Consider the following 14,336-nt stretch of genomic DNA (forward strand, 5'->3'; position numbering starts at 1 on the left):
GTTCACTCCTGCCTCCTAACATATAGATTCACGACTGGTGGAATGTATTGTGTGAGCATGTGTACTTTACACTCGCACATACGTACTCCTCTACAGTTATTTATACGCATGCACACAGCCAGCCGCACATTCACACCCAAACTCACGGAACCGTGTGCACACATGCCCAGTCAGAAATGCACACATGTGCACACACACACACACAGGCCCCAGAGTTGCAGGGAGGGAGGAAGGGGCTGGGCCTGGGGCACCAGGCAGACCAGGCTGCTGGCCCCTCACCCCTGTGCTTCCTGTCTCCAGCCTCCTACGCGGTGCAGGCCTGCAGCGTGCTCACGGAGGAGCTGTTCGCCCCCTGCTCCCTGTACCTGAGCCCCGTGCCCTACTTTGAGCAGTGCCGTCGGGACGCTTGCCGCTGTGGGCAGCCCTGCCTGTGTGCCACGCTGGCCCACTACGCCCACCTGTGCCGGCGCCACGGGCTCCCTGTTGACTTCCGAGCCCACCTGCCAGCCTGTGGTGAGTGCCCCACACTTGTGCGCCCATGTGAGGGGGCCTGGAGGAACCTGAGCTCCAGGCCTGAGGGCCCACCTGTCCACCAAACTCTCCACTGGGATGTCCCACAGTCTTCTCCAGTCTAAGAGTCCCACCTGTGTGCTCCATCTCTGCCAAGGGCCCCCACCCCCTTGGTCACCCAGGCCTGACATCTGGGACATGTGACACATGACTCCTGTCCTACCCTCACCTCCAGCCCATCTCCGAGTCCTCCCAGTCCTGCCAACCCCAAATTCACCCACCTCTCACCACCCCACTGCCACCACTGCGGTCAGAGCTTTCTCAGGACCACTGTCTCCACGGCCCTCAGGTGCATGGGTGGCTCAGTGGGCGCGAGCTGGCCACTACCCACCACTCCCCCACCCTGGCCACACGCCTCCCCATGTCTGAGTTGTCTCTGTGCCCTCAGTGACAGCACAGGGCCCCTCGCTCAGAAGCTTTAGGAAGAGGGTTGTCGAGTTAGTGAAAAAGAAATGGCACTGGGAGTCAGGAAGCCCCAGTTCTATCCGAGCCCTGTAGGGAATTGCCATGTGTCCCTGGCCAGGCCCCGCCCCTCTCTGAGCCAAAGTTTCTCCAGAGATGATTGGATTCAGTGGTTCAGTGGTTCTTAGCGCTGAAGACTCAACACGGGAACTTTTTAAAAATGCACACGTCTGGGCTGCATTCAGTGTCAACGAAAACAATGGTATCTGCCAGAGGGGGCTGGGCCTCTGCATTTGAAAAACCTCCCCAGGTGGCTTTGAGGTGCAGCCTTAGTGAGAACAAGTGAGCCTGACAGTCTCAGCGGGTCTGCCTGCTCCGACAGGATGTGGGAGACCCCAAGCGCCCGTGGGAGATGCGGTGGCCAGATAAAAAGAGCGCCGTCTGGACAAAGGGCATTCTGGACCAGAGGCTGCTATAGGGGTCATGTCTGGTCTTCACCGCCCAAGCGTGTTACAAGGTGGACATGAGAGGGCCAGTGTGTGCGCGTGTTTACGTACCAGTGTGTGTGTGTGTGTGTGTGTGTGTGTGTGTGATGGGGTGGGTGTATGGCTGTGAGAGGGCAGTGATTTCCACTCTCCCCCAAGACCATTACCCAAGAGGAAGGCCCTGCCAAGGAAAAGCAACACCCCCGCAGGCTCCAGGCTGAACTTGGAGGTGGGGCCCAGCCCTGCCGCTCTCCTTTCTGACATGGTGGGAGGCAAGGGGCTTCTGAAGTCAGATGGGGTCTACATCCCAGCTCTGGCCTTGATCTGCCGTGTAACCTTGGGTGCGTGTCTAACCTTCTCTGGTTCTCAGTTCCTCATCAGGATGGTGAGCCCGCCCTACACGTTGTGGGGACGAGGGAGCCAACGCACGGTTCCATTTTCTTCTACAGCGCTGTCCTGCCAGGACACCAAGGAGTACAGCCCCTGTGTGGCCCTGTGTGGACAGACCTGCCAGGACCTGGCCGGCTCCGAGGACTGTGGTGGCGAGTTCAGCCAGGACGAGTGTGTGGAGGGCTGTGCCTGCCCACCGGACACCTATCTGGACACCCAGGCTGACCTCTGTGTCCCCAGGTAAGTAGATCAGCTTGACCTCTGGCCATCAGGGAGGAGGCCGAGGGTGTCCATGGCATCCGAGACCGGGGAGCCCAACTGAGCTGCCCCTGTCCCTGCTTCATCTCACAGCCACAGGACAGACCTTGGGGCACAAGGTGGGTGGGTGGGGGGCTCTCTCCTCCGGACCCTGCTCCAGGCCTCTCTCCCAGGGTCGGGTTCTTCAGGCCACTCCAGCCCAGCCTCTCCACGAGACAGAGCCCTCTCACCACCTCCCACAGAGCCGGAGGGCCTCGGCCCCTGCCTCCCCTCTCTTCCCACCAGTGTGTTCCAGACATTTCTAGGCCCCAGGAATTCAGCAGCGAACAAAACAGGGTGCTGTCCTCACGGAGCCCACATTCTAGGTGGTGAGGCAGATGACAGACACATAAACAGACACGTTATGAGCCTGGTGGTAATAAGAGCTGTAAAGCCAAACAAAGCAGAGTGAGACTAGGAGTCCTTGGGTGGAGAGCAGTCACTGTTACATCACCCGAGATGAGCGTGGAAGGAGAGCCTTTCTGATGAGGTGACGTTTGAGCAGAGACCTGAGGGAGTGAGGGAGGAATGCTCCAAACAGAGGGGACAGGGGACAGCCCTGAGGCTGACTGTGGTCACGGTCTCAGTGTGGAGGGAAGGCAGGGTGGGAGGTGGCGACATCCCAGGACTGATGCCAAGGCTGATGGTCAAGGCCCTTGATGGTCCCCAGACCTGTTTCATCTGTAAAATTGTGTCACATGCAACTGAGTGATGGGGGCTGGAGAGAGAGACTTTTCTGGGGGTATATGGGAATCACTCAGAGGCCTTTGAAACTACAGAATCCTCCCTGGAGATGCAGGTGGCTGCCCTGCCTCCACCCGCTGACGTTGAAATTTGCCAACAAGGAAAGCCTCTGTAGGTTGTGTGGTGGAGGCAGGGGTTGCTGGAGAAGGTGGTTGGGAAGCCCCTGTAGGTTGTGTGTGGAGGCAGGGATTGCTGGAGAAGGTGGTTGGGAAGCCCCGGGGTTGGATGAACTCAGACTTCCCTTCTGGCCCTCAGTTGCTCTGCTCCAAAGCTTGCACTTGGCCATAACCCACAGGTGCTGTGGGAGATGATGTGTGAGGAGGAAGCAGGCTTTGACCTCAGATGACCCACAAGGAGGGATTGAAAGACAGCATGGGGATCTCTGCCCCACAGGATCCCTGTGAGGAGCAGATGACATGATGTGTTAGGAGGGCCTGGCCTGACGTTCAAATGTGTGACAACCTGCATGGCATGGGCACTGAGTGGTCAGGACAGATGCTGAGTGGGACTGACCAATACAGAGACACAGGCCCTGTCCTCGGCACAGCGTGGGCTCTGGAAACATGGCCTCGTGTTCACACCCCAGTGGGACTGGCTTCAGGAGTGCACGGAGACCTGTGAGGCTGATCGTGTCCGAGCCCAGTGGATGGCCCTCGAATCTGGGACCCAGCCCCGACGTCTGTCACCAGTGCCAGGCTGGCTTCTTCACTCCCCAGAGATGTGTCACGTGTCACACTCGATGCCATTACTTCTCTCTGTGTCCTTATTCACCTCGCTGGCTGAGCAGTGGGTGCCTATCCTTGGCAGTCTCTGCCTCAGCTCCTGAGCCGGCTCACTTGTCTCTCTTCCTGAATTTTATAGGAACCAGTGTTCCTGCCACTTCCAAGGAGTGGACTATCCTCCCGGAGACAGCGACATTCCTTCTCTGGGCCACTGGTGAGCTCCCTAGGTAGCCATGTTACTGTCCTCTCTTTCCATGGGAGTTGCTGACTGAAGAAGGTGCACCAGAGCAGAACTTTCCACGGGGTGACACCCACCCTCTGTACCAGGAGCCAGGGACAGGGAGTGGGGGTACCTGTCTGAGCCCTGCAGACCTCCACATGGTGACATGGGGTGCTGTGTCTGGGCTCTGCAGTGACTAGCTCTCTGACCCCAGCGCCTCTCTGTCTCTCTGCAGCCACTGCAAAGATGGGGTCATGAGCTGTGACAGCAGAGCCCCAGGTAAGGGTGCCTGGAGGGAGGGAAGGGCCTGTCCCTGCTCCGTCCGTGGTAGTGGGGCTCTGCAGAGGAGAGTGGGAGCTCAGGACAGATGGGGATGGGCGGAGGCCGCCCCAATCTTGTCCTACACCGAGCCTTCTGTATTCCTTGCCTTCTCACCAGAAAGACTCTGGTTTGGGGGGTGGTGTCCAGAAAGCCTGTCCCAGCCTTGGCCCCACCCTGCTGGCTGTCCTTCCTGCTTTGCTAGGAGGGGCTGAGGCTCTGTCTGTCTCGGGACAGCAAGCAGGGGGTCAGGACAGTCCCTGGGCCTCCCCTGGCCCTGCATTTCCTCAGTCCGAGCCATCACACGTCTACTGAGGCTGACTCTCTGCCCCATCGAGTGCCTGATGTGGGGGTCACAGAGATGGGGAGGACAGCCGGGACATTCGAGGTGTCCCCAGACAACAAGATGGGGGTGAGGGGACACTCAGCCTGGGGGGCTTGGAGGTGGTAGACGAGAAGACCAGAGCCTTCAGGGAGGGCCTCTTGGGGAAGAGGAGGCCACTAAGGATGGAGATCAGCACAGAGGGGATCAGGGAATAATCACATGTCAGGTGGCAAAGAGCAGGGCTGCCCTGGGTTCAAATTCTGCCCAGCTCTCACTGGCTGTGAAGTCACTTCACTTCCCTGAGCCTTTGTCAGCCTTTGTTTTGTATGTAACCCAGGTTCCCATGTTCTCCCCACGTTTCATGCGTATCCCTGAAAGCGTTTTCCTTTTGTGGCTTCTGGTTCGGATTTCTGCCTCTCTGGGACTTTCGCTTTACCCCCTGTGGCTATTCCTTTCTCTCTCCCAGGGTGGGCATGACACTCAGCTCCCTTTTACTGACTTTCCTAAAAAGGACCATTCTCACAGGTGAGAGTGTACACGGCCAACTGGACTGAAGGCTCAGGGAGAGTAGGTTTATGTCACAAAAATGTAGGTCGTGAAAAACTGACTTCCTCTGGTTAGGAGTCCTCTGGCCACCCTGCCACCCTGCCACCCCGCGTGGCCACCCGAGTTTTGGCTCCTCTCCTCTCCCTCCGGAGCACTTCCTCTCTCTGTGATTGTGCCCTTTGCCAGCAGAAATGGCTTCTCTCCATCATACGGGAAAATGGGGGGTGAGAGTACCTCCCAGAGTTGTTGCAGGATTAAGTGGGGAAAATGCACGGAAGCACCCAAAACGGTGGCTGGAGGGGAGGGCGTGCTCAGTGGCTGGTCCCGGTGGCTGTGGCGGCTGCCCTGTGATGCGACGCCACACACCCCTCCCTCTCCCTGTGATGTGCACCTGGGAACCCAAAGGAGGCCTCAGGAGCAAACCAGGGCACAAAAAGCCATCAGAGCCCCACCTACCCCTGCGCCTCCCAGAAGCCGGGCCTCCTGGTCTCCCTGGCCGACCCTGCCGCCCAGGAGCCCAGCACAGGCCCAGCTGTTCTAAACAGCCTGCTGTGTCCGAGCTCTTTCCAGAACCCGGCCTCCCCTCTTTCAGCTGCTGCCTGCCCTGAGGGCCAGGTCTTCGTGAACTGCAGTGACCTGCACACCGACCCCGAGCTGAGCAGAGAGAGGACGTGTGAGCAGCAGCTGCTGAACCTGAGCGTGCCGGCCCGTGGCCCCTGCCTCTCGGGCTGCGCCTGCCCCCAAGGGTGTGTATCTGTGTTGCCACAGTTTCCCACTCCGGGGCCAGGAGATGGAATAAGATCAGGGGAAACCTCACACAGCCTTGCAGGCAGACACCAGCCCAGGGCTGGCCTGTGTGGGGAGCCACCCTGAAGGGAATGCTACCCACCCCTGCTTATCACCAACGTGCAACCTTGGATAAGGGAGGGGCATGGCCTCTCTGAGGCTGTTTTTCATCTGTAAGGTGGGAATCACAGGTGCTAATACCTAGCACCTCGGCAGGTCATGAGGGTCAAACGAGACACCGAAGTTGGAGCACAGTCGCGTGTATGGCACTGGACTCACGGCTGTGAGAGAGGAAACGCTTGTTTCAGCTCTCAACCTCCGCCTGCAAAAGTCTGGCCGGAGCCCTCAGGTGACAGGCTGATACCTTTATCATCCTCAAAAAAGAAAGCTCCCCCTGGTGTCCCTCCTGGTGCCACGAAATCTGTGAAATCCACATGTGCCATGTTGTGTGGGTGGCCTTATGGGTGCTCTGTGCACTGAGCTGGCTGCAGGTGCCCCAGGCCCAGCTGGCTGCCCGTTCTCATGCCTGATGCTGGTCTTGCTTCAGGTCTGGACTGAGAAGACAGTTGGGTGTCTCATCCCATGACTGGCATTGCAGGGCTGTGTCCTTCAGCCTGTGCAGCGACCAGTGGTCAGCTGCAAGTCCTGGGCCAGGCCTGGCAGCCAAGGGAAGTGAGAGGGTGAGGGGATCAGACTCCCAGGCTGGGAGATGGAGCAGTTAGTCAGTCGGAGCCTTGTGTTTTATGAAACACCTGAATATTATTATCTCCTTTGATCTCATAGTATCTCTGGAAGAAAGGAGGGAAGGATCATTATTCCCACTTTGCAGATGAAAAAACTGAGGCCAGGGGCAGAGTAGAGGGAAATGAGCCACGGCTCAAACCCAGCTCTGCTGACTCCAAGCCCTGCCTGTTGACGAGAGAGCACTGGCTCTGGGAGGCCCAAGGCCTGGTCCCCGACACAGAGGTCCTAACGTGGGCTATGAGCCTGCCCCACCCAGGCAAGGGCGTCCACAAGCGGCTCTGGGGGATCTCAAGAACCTGCACAGGACCCCGGGCCCAACCACCAGAGGAGCTTGTGCAGAGTGGCTGTTGCTGCCTCTTGTGTCACTGTCCTGATGTGTGCAACCCTGGCTCTGGGCCTGAGGACAGAGAGAGCCAGGGCCTCTGGGGTCAGGAACTGGGGATCCTTCACTGCCAAGGATGGTGGCAAAGCCACAGAGGCAAAGAGGACCTGGGACAGGTGCGCTGGAAAGGGAGCGTCTGCCAGCGACTCACCACATGAGCTCTCTGAGCAGGTCCTCACCTGAGCAAGTCAAATGAGGGCCCAGGGCTTGCTCCCCCCAGGGACTGGGGAATGGAGGATTCAGCAGGATCCGCCCACACCCACAAAGGCGCTCTCTCGGGCTGTGTGCACTCCTCAAATGTGAACATGCACAGAGTCTCTCCGAGACTCGGCATTCCTAACAAGCTCCCAGGAGGGTCCGGTGCTGTTGGCCGGGGCCTGCACAGTGAGTAGCCAGGTTCTAAAGCACTGGCTGATGTTAGAAGTTGCTTTCACCTGGCCGGCCTCAGAAGCCAGAGCCAGGTTCCCTCCTCAATCCTCAGGCTCCTAAGGAGAGGATAGAGTGTGAACATTTCTCATGGGCTGGGTGGCCTCTGACAAGTTCTGTGGCCACTTAGGCATCAGTTTTCTTGTCTGTGAGGCCCTGCTGGCTGTTTGCAGGCCCATGTGAGCAGGGCAGGAACCCAGGTCACCCTCACCTCCTCCAGGCCACCCACAGATCAGCTCAGGTCCTGGCACTGTGCCAAGAACATCCACAATCCAAAGGTCAATGTCCCTAGCTACGTGATACCACTTAATTTTTCTGAGCCTGGGTTTGCTCCTCTGTGAGAGAGGGTAGTGACAGCCACCGTCCAGGGTTCTTGGGAGATTTAAATGAGACGACGGCTGCAGGGAGCCGGCACTGCACAGGGCTGCTAGGGTGGAGCCTTGTCTGCTCGAAGACTGGCTCCCTTCCTCGTTTCCGTGTCCAGCCCCATCACCTCTGGGGTGTTTGCCCCAGTGGCTTGCGTGCCATATCAAATGCCATGAGAGGAGCTTACACACATTCCTTGGGAGTTTGTCGAAGGGAAATTATTACAATCCCAACTTGTAAAAGAAGGGCATGCATTTCCTAGCATCAGGAGCGTCCTCCTGGGAACTGGGGCAAGGTTCCCAATGACTCTCGAACATCACCCCAACAACCTTTGTTGCGACCCTCTGGGCCCCCGGACCCCATGCCTCTCTCCATAGTGTTTCTAAGAATCTCTGCATGCTGTGTGCTGCCACAAAGGACCCTGGGCCATGGCAAGGGCCCCGAGGGCCACTAGGCCATCTAGCACAATGGTTACACACACAGACTCGAGTCAGCTTAATCCTGATTTCACCACTTTCTGGGGGAGTTCATTAACCCCTGAGCCTCAGTTTCCCCACTTGTGTAGTGGGACAGAGTAAGAACTGCATGTGAGCAGACAGTTGTCTTCTCTCACGTGGGTCCCCTGCATGTGCAAATGTCCCCTGAGTGGGGCTGGGAACCAGAGGGCCCTTTAACAGCTAAGGAAAAGGGTGCTCCACAGATGGAGGGCACCTTGAGGACAGAGGCCAAAGCTCCGAGTCTTTGCACACTCCTCTCTGTGGTGTGCACAGAGCAGGTGCCCAGGGATGCAGGTAGGTCTGCAGAGATCCAGGAGGGAGCAGTGGATGGTGGGTGGCAGGAAAGTCCTCTAAGGAAGCTTCGAGAGCCTGGGCCTGGGGCTGAAGGTGGAAGGCAACAAGCTAGCCCACTGCTGGTGCCTGACGCAATCGCGGGGAAAGGAGGGGCAAGAAAACATTACTGTGTGTCTACCAGGTGCTAGGCAGTGTGCCCAGGTCTATAATTAAATTTTCATAGTGACCTTGAGAGGAAGGTGTCATTATTTCTATTTTCCACATAAAAATATAGAGGCTTAGAAAGGTTAAGTGGCTTCAAGGGAAACAGTGGATTAAGCAAATAATTCCCCCCCCGATTCCTTCCACAATGACAATAACACGTTGGTGATGGAGTGAATCAAGTGTGAATCCCTAGGGACAAAGAGATCAACAGTGGGGTGACCGTGGCTCAAGATGGGTCGATGGTGTTTTGAAGAAGGAACGAGGGTGGGTGTGTAGAAGCTGACCTTGCAGAGCAGAGGCTGATAGCTGATGTTCATGCACCGGCAAGAACAATCTACATCGTATTGACATCTGCAGGAAGAGGAGGCTCCAGGAGTCTCAGAAGGTGGGGTGGTGGGGGAAGACAGGCGGGTGAGTGGCAGGTGCGTGTAAGGAACAGTTAAACCACTGGCCACCCTCCCCACCCCCTGGGGCCTTGGCACTGCCCTAACGCTGTCCAGCAGGAGAAAGGTGGTCAGAGTTTCTAGAGAAGCCAAACCAGAGGTTCGACCTTGAGGGGACCAGGACGGACGAGAGGCAGTGTAAAAACTGGGAGATTAAGCAAAAGCCTGCTGGGACCCCAGCGCTTGGCCCCAGGTTCAAGCTATCGAAGCTTTTGCCTCCCAGGCCAGACAGGAAAGAGAATTCCTCTCTTCGTAACTGGCCGGGCCGAGAGGGAAACACACCAAACAACAAGGAACTAAAGAAACTGATGTTTGGGGAGGTTCCCCAAGAAAATGATGGGTCCCCCTCAACACGAAGCTTCCAGTCAACTTTTGGTGCCTCGCTGTTTTTCTTCTTGTTAATTTGTAAAAACGGAGTCATAATTTATATGCAATAAACCACACAGATTCTAAGTACATATAGGGTTTGCTAAGTTTTGACAAATCTATACCCTCTTGTAACCCACAGATCTCTTAAAATACAGAACACAATTCCCACATGCACTGAGTTCTTTCAGAACCAGGTGGTTCTCCCACCCCCTCCGCCCATCCATCATTTCTGCATAGGGGGCTCTGTCTGCGCCGTGGCCACAGAATCGTAGGGGATGACCCCTGGCTCCCTTTCCTTAGCGTCTGTCTTTGTGGTTGATCCACACTGTTGCATTTTTCCAGTAGCTTGTTTCTTTGTATTGCTCAGCAGTGTTCCATTGCATAAATACACAGTAATTCATTTACTCTCTCCAATGGTGATGGCTTTTGGGGTTGTTCCAGTTTGGGGCTGTTTGAAAAAGGCTACTATCTATGTCTTTCTCTCGGATGCACACAGTCAGCATGGAATTGGGCCTTACGGTAGATTTATATTTAACTGTATAAGAAACGGCCAGACTAATTTCCAAAGCATTTGTACAGTTTTACACTCTCACTGCATGGGAGTGCAGCTGCAGCATGCTCTCACCAACACTTGGTGTTATCAGTCTTTTTCACTTTTTTTTAAATTTTAGTGGGAACAGAGTCATAGCTCACTATGCTTTTAATCTCTATTTCCCTGATGACTAGTGATGAGTACTTTTTCACATGCTTTTTGTGCATCTTCCTTTGTGAAGTGTCCATTCAGATCTTTTGTCCATTTTTCATTTGGTCAATTTTTAACATTGAGTTGTAGAAATTCTTTATATGTTCTGCACGCAAGCCCTTTGTCCAATATATGTATGGCAAGTGTTTTCTTCCAGTCTGTGGTTTGGCTGTTTATTTATTTAATGTGTTTTAATGTATCTAAAAGACTTCTGATGAGCAGAAGTTTTAAATTTAATGATGCCTAATTTGTCATTTCTTTCTGTATAATTAGTGCTGTCTGTGTCTTAAGAAATCGCTTCCAAGTCCAAGTTCGCAAAGATAGTCCCCTCTGCTTCCCTCAAGCAGCTGTACAATTTTAGCTTTTACATTTGGGTCTATAAACTATCTAAAATTACTATGTTTTGTATATGTTGTAAAATGGAGTCAGGTTTTATTTTATTTTTCTCTGATGCATATCTAGTTCTAGTCTCATTTTAAAAAAAAGACTTTCTTCTCCCTATTGCATTGCTTTTGCACCTTTGTGAAAAATCAGTCGACCGTATTGATGTGGGTCCGTCTATTTGAGGATTCTCGGTCTATTTGAGGATTCTCGGTTTGGCTTCGTTGGTCTATGTTTCTATCTTTAGGCCAATTATCACACTGCCTCAGTTTCTAAAGTTTTATAATAATACTTGAAAGCATAAAGTGATAGCACTACAACTTTGTTTTTTTCCAAAGTTTCTTGGCACTTCTGGGTCTTGGCATTTTCATGTAAATTTAGGATCAGCTCATTAATTTCCACAAAGAGGCTTCTGAGATTTTGATTGGGATTGTGTTAAATCTATAGATCAATTGGGGAGAACGGCCGTCTTCACGCTTGTGAGTCTTCCAATACACAAATATGGTATTGTCGATTGATTGATTTATGGGGTATTCTTTAATTTCTCTCAGCCATGTTTCAATTTTCACATAAAGGTTTGTGAACACTTGTTACTGAATTTATTCATAAATGTTTAATGTTTCCATTGTCCATTGCATTCAGTTGTCAAATTTATTGGCTAAATATTGTCAAATATTACTGTATAATATTGCCTTGTTTCCCTTTTATTATCTATGACATATACAGTGCTGCCTCCTCTGTTTCTGATTTTGGTGTCGGAATCTTTTATTTATTTATTATTTATTTTCTGGTTCATGAATTCGATCAATCTTGTCAAAGAACCAACTTCTGGTTTTATTGATTTTCTGTTTTCTATTTTACTTATTTTTTCTCTTCTCTTTATTACTTCCTTCTTAGTACTTACTTTAACTTTAATTTAAACTTGTTTTCTAGTTTAGATACTTCATTGCATTTCTTTCTTATTTTCTAATATAAGCATTTAAAGCTAAAAATTTGCCTGTAAGTACTGCCTTAGCTGCACTGTGCAAATTTTGATACAATGTGTGTTTTTTAATTTCGGTTATAATATTTTCTAATTTCCTCTCAATTTCTTCTTTGACCCATGGGTTATTTAGAAATGTTGCTAAGTTTTAGAATAGTTGGAGGCTTCCTTATGTCTCTTTGTTCCTGGTTTCTAATTTAATTTCACTGTGGCCAGAGAATATACTTTGTATGATTTCAAGTCTTTGGAATTGATTGTTTTTATAGTACAGAATATCGTCATCTTGGCGAAGTTCCCATGTGTGCTTGAAAATAGTGTGCATCCCGCTGTTATCAGATAGAGAGTTCTGACATCATCAGTTAGGTTGAAAGGACTGTTAGAGCTGTTCCAATCATTTACATCTTTCATGATCATTTTTGCCTATTTGTTCCACCATAAATATGATGGAGTGTTGACATCTCTAACTCTAACTGTGAATTCATCTCTTTCTCCTGTTAGTGAATTTTTGCTTCTGGGTTTGGTGTTTTGTTGTGGGGTTGTTGGTTTTTTCTTGAGACTTTGTTACTTAGTGCATACCCATTTAGGACTGTTATGTTCTCTTGATAAATTGATTCTTTTATTATCATGAAATATCCCTCCTTATTGCTATTAATACTACTTCTCTTGAAGTCTACTTTGTCCGATGTTAACATAGCCACTCCATCTTTTGAGACTGGGGTTTGCATGGTTATTTCCTCCGCCATTTTACTTGCATCTTATCTGCGCCTTTATATTTCAATTGTGCCTTTTGTTAACAGAATATAGTTGGGTCTTGCTTTTTTAGCTGATGTTACAGTTCCTCCCTTTTTATTGGAGCATTTATGCATTTGCATTCAACATAATTTGATTAAATTCGATATTACCATCTTGTTATTTTTGTTCTATTGTCCATTGTTTTCCTACTTTTCTGGCTCCTTTTAGGTTATTTCCTAGTATTCTATTTCATCTCCTTTATTAATTTTAAGCTATATATCTTGGTATTTTTGCAGTTTTTCTAGAGATTATATGTATCTTCCATTTATCAGATTACCATAAATTAATATTTTACCAGTCTTTGTAGAATACTCACAGCAATGTACTTTCATTTACTTCCTCCTTGTTCTTATTACTGTCATACATTTTACTGGTATATATGTTATAAACCCCACAATTCATGACACAAACCTTATTCTCAATGCTGTTGCCTCTTAAAGAAACTAAGAAAAAATGTTTTATATTTACCAACCATATTTTCTTTTTTTTGAACTTTGTTCCTTCCTGTGGAGTTACTCTGTCTTCCTGAAAAACTCTACCTAACATTTCTTTCAGTGCAGGTCTACTGGGCGCTCCATGAGTGATGGGGGTAGGACGGTCAATACCGTAGCCATGGTCGGTTTATTAGTACACAGCTAGTGACTCGGGGGCTCCTGGCATCTAGCCTGGCTGGGGGATGTGTCTTCCTGATGAACGGCAGAGACTTCCAGCCTGGACCAAGTCTGTGTCTGGTTTTTCCAGTTACCAGAGTACCTCTGAACCTCCATGGACAGGATGGTGGTGGGTAAACAGTCTCATCTAGAGCAAACGCTGAGAGCCACCCCAGGGTATCCAGGTGGTGGCAGGGTCCTCCACACACAGCAGAAATGGGACGGCTGCTCCCCTGACCACCGCTCACTTTGTCCCCACAGCCTGCTCAGACACGGGGATGCGTGTTTCCTGCCAGAGGAGTGTCCGTGCACTTGGAAGGGGAAGGAGTATTTCCCTGGGGACCAGGTCATGTCTCCCTGCCATACCTGGTAAGTGAGGGTCCCACCCAGGGTCTCGCTTTTACTGGGGACGGCGAGGGGAGGTGGTTATGGGCTGCAGGGTCCTGAGCACAGTGGAGCACGCCCCTCTCCTCATGTTCATGTTCATGTTGTTTGTGTGTGTGCTGTGTAGAGGCTTACCTACACACAAGTGTAAGCCTAGAACAAATTCTGGGGGGGCGTGTTTTGTGAGTATTTACATGGATGTGATTTGTTCAGGGACAAATCGTGTACATGAATGTGTACATGCACATCTGTGACCATGATGACGTTTTTCATAGTTACATAAGTGTGTAGGTGCAGGCAGACATCCTAAGTGCATAGAGTGCGTGTGTGAATGTATATGCGTGTACATATATGTGAGTGGGTGGACATTCACGAACCTGAATATGTTAGTGAATATATACAATTCTGAATTTGTGTGTGTGTACAGGTGTGTTTATATATCTATGTGAGCATATGCACCCATTTAGTATGTGGGGACATGTATATGCAAAGTGTGTGAATGCATGTGTGTACTGGGTATACAAATTTGTACTGACATGTGCACAAACATGCATGTGTAAGTGGGCATTTGTGTTCTCCCATGAATATTTACTTGCCTGTATGTGAAAGTGAGTATGCATGTAAATATATTTTCATGCAAAGTGCACATTAATAATGTAAGCACACATGTGGGAATGTGTGCACCTGGATTGGATTCTGTGGAAACAGGTAGGGGGACCGGTTCTGTAGGGTCTGCCCCGGGCCCAGCAGTGGGAGTAGGCAGTGGGTAGAGACTCGACCTCCTGAACAACCCACAGGCTTCCACTGCTGCTGGACCTAACTCACATTAACTCCCCTTCCAAAAGCTTGGCTCCTGGAGATGTCTATGGTGATTC

The 14,336-nt window shown here is 51.3% G+C and overlaps 1 protein-coding gene across 1 annotated transcript in view; it reads left to right on the plus strand.

Moving 5' to 3' along the window:
* The window catches only part of OTOG (otogelin), a 69,140-nt gene that overhangs the window by 18,248 nt on the left and 36,556 nt on the right, over window positions 1-14,336 (plus strand). Inside the window, exons 19-24 of the mRNA XM_053673149.1 lie at window positions 301-513; window positions 1,907-2,087; window positions 3,750-3,824; window positions 4,066-4,109; window positions 5,612-5,765; window positions 13,339-13,446. Coding sequence (XP_053529124.1) covers window positions 301-513; window positions 1,907-2,087; window positions 3,750-3,824; window positions 4,066-4,109; window positions 5,612-5,765; window positions 13,339-13,446 — 775 coding nt within the window. The remainder of the gene's footprint in view (window positions 1-300; window positions 514-1,906; window positions 2,088-3,749; window positions 3,825-4,065; window positions 4,110-5,611; window positions 5,766-13,338; window positions 13,447-14,336) is intronic.

This window comes from Artibeus jamaicensis, unplaced genomic scaffold (genome assembly GCF_021234435.1).
Source record: "Artibeus jamaicensis isolate MK-2021 breed Jamaican fruit bat unplaced genomic scaffold, CSHL_Jam_final contig_797, whole genome shotgun sequence".
Lineage (NCBI taxonomy): Eukaryota > Metazoa > Chordata > Mammalia > Chiroptera > Phyllostomidae > Artibeus > Artibeus jamaicensis.